At 51.6% G+C, this 7,990-nt stretch overlaps 1 protein-coding gene across 1 annotated transcript; it reads left to right on the top strand.

Annotated features, from left to right (window-relative positions):
- Positions 1 to 140: 140 nt before the first annotated feature.
- LOC136651707 (tigger transposable element-derived protein 3-like) lies at positions 141 to 6,550 on the top strand. The gene is made up of 2 exons (XM_066628331.1): positions 141 to 242; positions 896 to 6,550. The coding sequence occupies exon 2, from the start codon at positions 930 to 932 to the stop codon at positions 2,865 to 2,867; it is 1,938 nt and encodes a 645-aa protein (XP_066484428.1). The 5' UTR covers positions 141 to 242; positions 896 to 929; the 3' UTR covers positions 2,868 to 6,550.
- The last annotated feature ends 1,440 nt before the right edge of the window (positions 6,551 to 7,990 follow it).

Raw genomic sequence — 7,990 nt, 5'->3', positions numbered from 1 at the left:
GGACTGCGGCGCCCGGCCGGGGGAGGCTCCAGCCGCGACTGGGGGGCGGGCCTGCTGAAGCCTCCCTTCCTCCCATTGGAGGCAGCCCGGCCAATCCGGGCGGAGCGGGGCGGCGGCGGCGCTGTTGGGGGCGAGGCCGGGCCGGCTCGGGCCTTCGGGAGCAGGAGCTGGAGCTGCTCCGACCCTCCCGCAGCGGCGCTGCTGGCAGGTCACGAAGGGGCGGCCTTGGGCGCCTGGCTCAGGTAAGGCGTGCGGAGCTGGAGGGGCGGAGCGCCCGGGCTGGCGGGGAGCGGGCAGGCGTCCCCTTCGCAGCCATGCCCCGCACGGCTCCGCTCTGCCCCCGGAATAGCTCCGAAGGTTGAACCGCCCACAGCCCCCTCCAGCTCCGCCGCCGCTCTGAGCTGCTGGCCGGGCGCTTGCGGGCTCCGGGGAGCTGCCCTCGAGACCCCGCGTAGCGCAGCCCCGCGGCCCCGTGTGCAGGAACGGGTAGGACCGTGACTGGTCCGCAGGCCGCCGCGGGGCTTGAGGAGGGTCACTGGCGAACAGGCCTGGGGGGGGCTGCGCTGTGCCGTGCCTGGCGCTTGTCAAGAGGCCGGTGCTGCGGCCTGGTGACTGCAGCCCTCGCGAGTGCCGTGAGACGAAAGGGGCACATCCCCTGATCGCTGATGTGGCGCTTCCCTCCACGTTTCTCTGGACTCCTGTCCCTGGCAGCCCTGCGCCACCGCACATCAGGCCCGTGTTCTGGTCCCACCCCTGGGTGACTTTTTCCAGCCCATCTTGAGGGAGAAGCCAAAGAGAGTCCATCCTGGGTCTGGAATGCGGGACTCTGAGCGCACCTGCGCAAGCCGTTTGTCTTCACCACTTAACTAATCCTCTCTGGACTTCCTTTTCCCAGGCATCCAAAAGGAGTTGAGGAGGAAAAACAGGAGATGCCTCCGAACAAGAAGGAGGAGATTCCCAGCAAGTTACCTGGCAAAGCTGGGGAGAATGGACTTCATCACCCAACACCCAGGAAGAGCCTCGTGGAACCACCACAGCCCGACTCTGAGGAGGCCAATGACAAGGGCCTCCCGATAGACCCTCAAGTGGGATATGGCTCCGGCACACCTGCTCTTGGAATTTGCAGACCCCAGGTGGGAGAGATGTCCCACTGGTGCCTGGAGTGTGGAAAGGCCTTTGGCCAAAAGACCGAGTTAGAAGAGCATCAGTTGCACCATGCAGGACAATGTTCATACATCTGCAGTGACTGTGGAAGAGGTTTTGCAGACCCCGTGGCCTGGCCCACACACCGGGGAAGGGGCACAGCAGGGAATCCCCACAGCCATGCTAGGGGAAGGAGGAGGAGTTTGCCTCTGTCCAGTGAAACTGGGACGCAAAGGAAAGAACGAAAGGAGCTGTCCCTGCAGGAGAAGGTCCAAGTGCTGGAGATGTTGGAGGGGCCCAAGGTGTCCCAGAGCGAGCTGGCCAAAAGATTTGGAGTCTCCCAGCCCCAGATCTGTCGCATCATCAAGAACAAAGAGCGTATTCTGGCAGAGTGGCACAGGAATGCCCACTCTGGGCGCAAGCGCAAGCTGGAGCACACAAGCAGTAGCAGCAGTGCCGCCCTCTTGCAGTGGTTTGAGCGAAGCTGTGTGACCAGCGTCCCAGCCAAGGGGACACATCTACAAGGCAGGATCAAAGATCCACCTGGAATGTCAGGGAAATTGGACCTGGAGGTTGGCCTGCGTAGTTTGACCAAAGCAAGGCAGAAAGCAACCCTGGGAAGGACTCATGCAGAGAAACACAATGGAGAGCACCTGGAGGATAAGCACTGGAAATGCACCATCTTGCTCTCTGTCCTGAGCAAGTATGACCCTTCCAATATCTACGCTTGTGGTGAGGCTGGCATCTTGTTCAAGGCCACTCCTGAAGAACTGGCTCTGGAGCACAGAGAGGAAACCAAGGACCAGCTCACAGTCTTGCTCTGCACCAACATGGATGCTTCGGATAAAAGGGACACTGTAATTGTTGGCAGGAGAGAAAAACCATCTGACTTCCAAGGAGTCAGTGTGAAGGAGCTACCTGTGACCTACAGGGCCACCAGCAGGGCTTGGATGACGGCAGCCATCTTTACAGAGTGGCTGCTGACCTTCAACGAAGATATGAAGCATCAGCAGAGAAGGGTGGTGCTATTCCTGGCCCAGTGTGCTGTGCACCCCTGCACTGACCTCTCCAACATACAGATGGTTTTCATACCTCCTGGTCTTTCCCGGGCCCATCCTCTGGAGCAAGGGGTGATCCAGACTTTTAAAGGCCACTACCGGAGGAGGATGCTAACCCGCCTTCTTGTGCTGTTCGACAGTAAAGCCTCTGCTGCCACAAGCCAATTCTCCCAGCACTTGACACTGCTGGATGCTGTACACATGATAGTCCAAGCCTGGGCAGACATCTGTCCTCAGACAGTAATGGGAGGCTTCCATGCTGCGGGCTTTGGCTGGAGTCCCCATATTCTAGCTCCTCCTGCAGACATTGTCCAAGCACTGGGGTTTAGGAGCCAGAAGCAGTTTGAGCAGTATGTGTTGGTGGATGAGGAGCTAGAGTGTATGGGGGACCAGGAAGAAGGAGCTGCAGTGGTCAGAGAGAGCCCAAAGTGTCCAGAACCAGTCCGTGCTGCAGTGGAGGAAGAGGAGGCAGACAACTGGCACTTGCTGTCCTGTCCCTCAAAGGCAGAAGTCCTGGAAAGTTTGGCCAAGTTGAGGCGCTATTTTGAATGTCACTCGGTATCACCAACCGTCTTTCAGACTTTCTACCAGCTCGAGGACATAGTTTATGGAATGTCTCTGGGGAATATGCAGGCACTAAGAGCCAAGGCCCATGGCAAGGAATGACTGGGACCCATAATACATAGTGCAGCTTGTTGTATAGGTCTTTGTGTTCAGTCTTCGGAATCCACAAGGGCCTTTTGGTCACACTGAGATATCTAAAGAGGATCAGTAACCCATCATCATCATCATCAATGCAGGCTAACTTTACCAAATGGGTACTAAAGTGGACAAATCAGGAACACCTCCTAGAGACACAATCCTACCTTGGCTTGCTTATTCCAGTGCAAGATAGGATTGTGTCCGTAGCTGCTTCCCGTTTTGCTTGGAAAGCACACGGGTCTGGTTGACATCCTCATGGGCATCTCTAGGAGGCGTTCCTGGTTTGCTCTGTATCCACTGCAGGATAGGTGCCCAAACTGGCTCAGCCAGAGGTAAGGGGAAATTTCCCCTTAGCTCTGGACAAGCCACTGCAGCCCCTATGGGTCTCCTCAGACATGTGCCACCTCCTGAAGTAGCACAAGTCCGAGGAGAGCAGAGCAACTTGAAGCTGCTCTGTGCTGCTCCGGAAAAGAGGTTGGGATCCCGCATAACTGCCAGGTCCCAGCCCTGCCTCCCGCTCCCCACCCGCCCACTCCCAGGGCCGCCCACTTCCCGCCCTCCCCCACCCGGAATGCCTCCCTTCCGCCGCCGCCTAGCCCATTTCAGAGTCTTGCATCGGCCAAGCTCGGCCGACACAAGGCTCGGTGCCTCTGTCGGCATGGAGGCTTAAGTCAGCCAAGCTGACTCACAAGGCTTAGCCAACTTATGGCCTTTCTGGGCTGGGGCAAGGGACTTTCGCCAGCCCAAGCGCCCTGTATCACCTACCTAGTTAACTTTTAAAACAAATAATTATAATCATAATTATAATGTAAATTTTGAATAAACACACAACTCCGCTTTCTGTACTTCTGCTTTTGGAAAACACCAAAATCCATGAAAAAATAAAACCCATTTCCTCTCACTACTGCCAATAAACTGCCAAAATGTCTATGGCTATGTAGAGTGATGTATTCATTTTTACCCTCAACTGGAAAAGCAATTTGAACACAATCAAAATTGCATGAAGGGTATTCTTAGTTTATATCCCTCCTTTTCTCCCAGGCATGTGGGGTGCTGCATGTGATTCTTCCCTCTCCTCTGACCCGCGCAACAACCCTGCAAGAGGGTGACTAGCCCAAGAACACCAGCAGCCAAATCTGATACCTGGAGAAGATTTGGAGATACCTGGAGGTAATCTCTTACCTGGAGGAGGCCTTTGTGATTGCCTCCCCACCACAGGATGCAGTGCATGCCCCATTGGCACAGCTGTACCAGGGCTGGACAGTTGGATAGGATTTGGCACTCAGTCACTAGTCTCATCTTTATGCATTAGCCCACATTGCTACAGCCTTAAGTTCTGTTATGAAAAACAGGATGCAGAGACGGTTGTGGGTTGGGTACCCCCAACAGAGGCTGAGCTCATCTCGGCATGAACAGCTCTTTTGTGGGAACTTCTCTGCCTGGTACTTTTTGAATGCCTCAGCAGTGACCTTGTTCAATTATAAGAGAAGATGGGGGGGCACTTGGGAGGCTACTCAGCCTGTCCCCTACTGGGCCAGAAAATGTTTTGTTTTATGCTTAAATTGGGGGAGGGGGAAAAATGCTGTACCAGGCCCACTTTTCTGAGGAATTTAGTACAGCAGTGTTCTTACACTTTGGGGTCAGGACCCCACTGGAGTCACAAAACTGCCTGTGCCACAAACTGCATTTGGGAGCTTGCTGGCTTAGTGGTGGTGACAGACAGATGTCACACCAATGAGGTGCCAATATCACAGAAATGATATTGTCAGTGTCAAGGTGATTACGCGCTACCTTCACTCCATGGACAGCAGGCTGTGACAAGTGTTTACATGGATGCTGAGGCTGTTACTGAGCAGGGTTGTGCCAGCGTTGTTTTGTCAAGATAGGCCTAGCACTTGGCCCTTGTCGCAGCAGCATTGGTGCGCTGTTGGTGTGGTGTTGCCAGGATGGGCTTAGGGTAAGAAGGACGGTAAGTGGCATCCATGCAATATCGGCACAGTATACGAACATAAGAACAGCCCCACTGGATCAGGCCATAGGCCCATCTAGTCCAGCTTCCTGTATCTCACAGTGGCCCCACCAAATGCCCCAGGGAGCACACCTGATAACAAGAGACCTGCAAGGCCTCCTGGGAATTGTAGTTTAAGAACATAAGAACAGCCCCACTGGATCAGGCCATAGGCCCATCTAGTCCAGCTTCCTGAATCTCACAGTGGCCCCACCAAATGCCCCAGGGAGCACACCAGATAACAAGAGACCTCATTCTGGTGCCCTCCCTTGCATGTGACACAGCCCATTTCTAAAATCAGGAGGCTGCACCTACACATCATGGCTTGTAACCCGTAATGGATTTTTCCTCCAGAAATTTGTCCAATCCCCTTTTAAAGGCATCCAGGTCAGATGCCGTCATCACAACCTGTGGCAAGGAGTTCCACAGACCAACCACACACTGAGTAAAGAAATATTTTCTTTTGTCTGTTCTAACTCTCCCAACACTCAATTTTAGTGGATGTCCCCTGGTTCTGGTGTTATGTGAGAGTGTAAAGAGCATCTCTCTTCCACTTTATCTTTCCCATGCATAATTTTGTATGTCTCAATCATGTCCCCCTTCAGGCATCTCTTTTCTAGGCTGAAGAGGCCCAAATGCTGTAGCCTTTCCTCATAAGGAAGGTGCCCCAGCCCAGCAATCATCTTAGTCGCTCTCTTTTGCACCTTTTCCATTTCCACTATATCCTTTTTGAGATGTGGCGACCAGAACTGGACACAATACTCCAGGTGTGGCCTTACCATCGATTTGTACAACGGCATTATAATATTAGCTGTTTTGTTCTCCTTTTCTAATGATCCCAAGCATAGAATTGACCTTCTTCACTGCCACCGCAAATGGGGTTGACACATCAACTTATCCACCACCACCCCAAGATCTCCATTAGCCTATATCTGAAGTTTTGATTCTTTGCCCCCATGTGTATGACTTTACACTTACTTACATTAAAACGCATCTACCATTTTGCTGCCCAGTCTCCCAGTTTGGAGAGATCCTTCTGGAGCTCCTCACAATCACTTCTGCTCTTCACCACTTGGAAAAGTTTGGTGTTGTCTGCAAACTTAGCCACAGCACTGCTCAACCCTGTCTCCAGGTCACTTATGAAGAGGTTGAAGAGCACCGGTCCCCAGACAGATTCTTGGGGCACACCACTTTTCACCTCTCTCCATTGTGAAAATTGCCCATTGACACCTACTCTCTGTTTCCTCGTCTTCAACCAGTTCTCAGTCCATGAAAGGACCTGTCCTCTAATTTCCTGACTGTGGAGTTTTTTCAGTGCCTTTGGTGAGGGACTGTGTTGAACGCCTTCTGAAAGTCCAGATATATAATGTCCACGGGTTCTCCTGCATCCACATGCCTGTTGACCTTTTCAAAGAATTCTAAAAGGTTTGTGAGGCAAGACTTACCCTTACAGAAGCCAGGCTGATTCTCTCTCAGCAAGGCCTGTTCGTCTATATATTTTGAGATTCTATCTTTGATGAGGCATTCCACCATCTTACCTGGCATAGATGTTAGGCTGAGTGGCCTATAGTTTCCTGGGTCCCCCCTCTTTCCTTTTTTAAAGATTGGTATGACATTTGCTATCCTCCAATCCTCTGGCACTGTGGCTGTTTTGAGGGACAAGTTGCATATTTTAGTCCAGAGATCAGCAACTTCATGCTTCAATTCCTTAATAACTCTTGGGTGGATGCCATCAGGGCCCGGTGACTTATTGATCTTTAATTTATCAATTTGGTCTGAAACATCTTCTCTTTTAACCTCTATCTGACTTAATTCCTCGATCAGGAGGGGCAGTTCAGGCAGCGGTATCTGCCTAAGGTCTTCTGCCGTGAAGACAGATGTAAGAACTCATTCAATTTCTCTGCCATCTCTAAGTCTCCTTTTATCTCCCTCCCTCACCATCCAGAGGGCCAGCCGCTTCTCTGGCAGGTTTCCTGCTTCTAACATATTTGAAGAAGCTTTTCTTATTCCCCTTAATGTGCTGGCCATGTGTTCCTCATAGTCTCTCTTGGCCTCCCGTATCACCTTCTTACATTTCCTTTGCCACAGTTTGTTCCTTTTTATTCTCTTCATTAGGGCAAGACTTCCATTTATGGAAGGAAGCTTCCTTGCCCTTTACGGCCTCTCTAACTTGGCTGGTTAGCCATGCGGGGCAGCCTCCTGGATTTAGTAGAGCCCTTCTTCCTTTGCGGTATACACCTCTGCTGGGCCTCTGTTACTGTTGTTTTAAGCAGCCTCCATGCACTCTGGAGAGATTCGACTATTTTTACCTTCCCTTTCAACCTCCTTCTAACCAGCCTCCTCATCTGAGGGAAGTCTGCTCACCGGAAGTCAAGGGTTTTTGTGAGAGATTTGCTCGGTATTCTTCCCCCGACGTGCATGTCGAAACAGATTGCAGCATGATCACTGTTCCCCAATGGCTCCATATTGCCATCTCTAACCAGGTCCTGAGTACCGCACAATATTAAATCCAGACTCACCTGTCCTCTGGTGGGCTCCATGACTAGCTGCTGTAAGGCACAGTCATTTAGCATGTCAAGGAATCTGGTCTCCTTTTTGTGACCAGAACACAAATTGACCCAGTCAATATGAGGATAATTGAAGTCTCCCATGATTACAACCCTTTCCTCCCCTCCACCATGGCGTGGTCTCTAACCTTTAAATATTGGTTGCGTCTCCATTTAAATTTCCAACCTGATTCCCTTCTCCACGATCTACTAAAAGATTCTTATATTTCTAATTGGTTTAGGCTTTTCAAAGCCAAACTCCAATCTTTGGAAATTACCTTGGAATCACTTGCCGACACTGGTCTTAATCAGGCCCATTCCATCATTAAGACCAGACTTTTTGAAGTCGAATCCCAGTTACTAATTTCTAGCATTAACCCCATCTGCTCCCCTCATTATTTCAGTCTATCCTTTGCTTCTGACCGTGCTGTCAATTATTTTAGGGAACTAGTTAATCCTAGTAAGAGGCGGGCTTTTATGCTCGCCAGGTTCAATATTTTTCCCTCTGCAGTTCTTGAGGGCAGATTTTGCAA

The sequence above is a fragment of the Tiliqua scincoides genome, chromosome 5, assembly GCF_035046505.1.
Source record: "Tiliqua scincoides isolate rTilSci1 chromosome 5, rTilSci1.hap2, whole genome shotgun sequence".
Taxonomy (NCBI): domain Eukaryota; kingdom Metazoa; phylum Chordata; class Lepidosauria; order Squamata; family Scincidae; genus Tiliqua; species Tiliqua scincoides.
Note: the sequence above shows the minus strand (reverse complement) of the source record. Positions and strands in the feature narration are given on the sequence as shown.

Coding starts and splice junctions, on each gene's coding strand:
- LOC136651707 (XM_066628331.1), top strand. CDS start 930: ATGCCTCCGAACAAGAAGGAGGAGATTCCCAGCAAGTTACCTGGCAAA.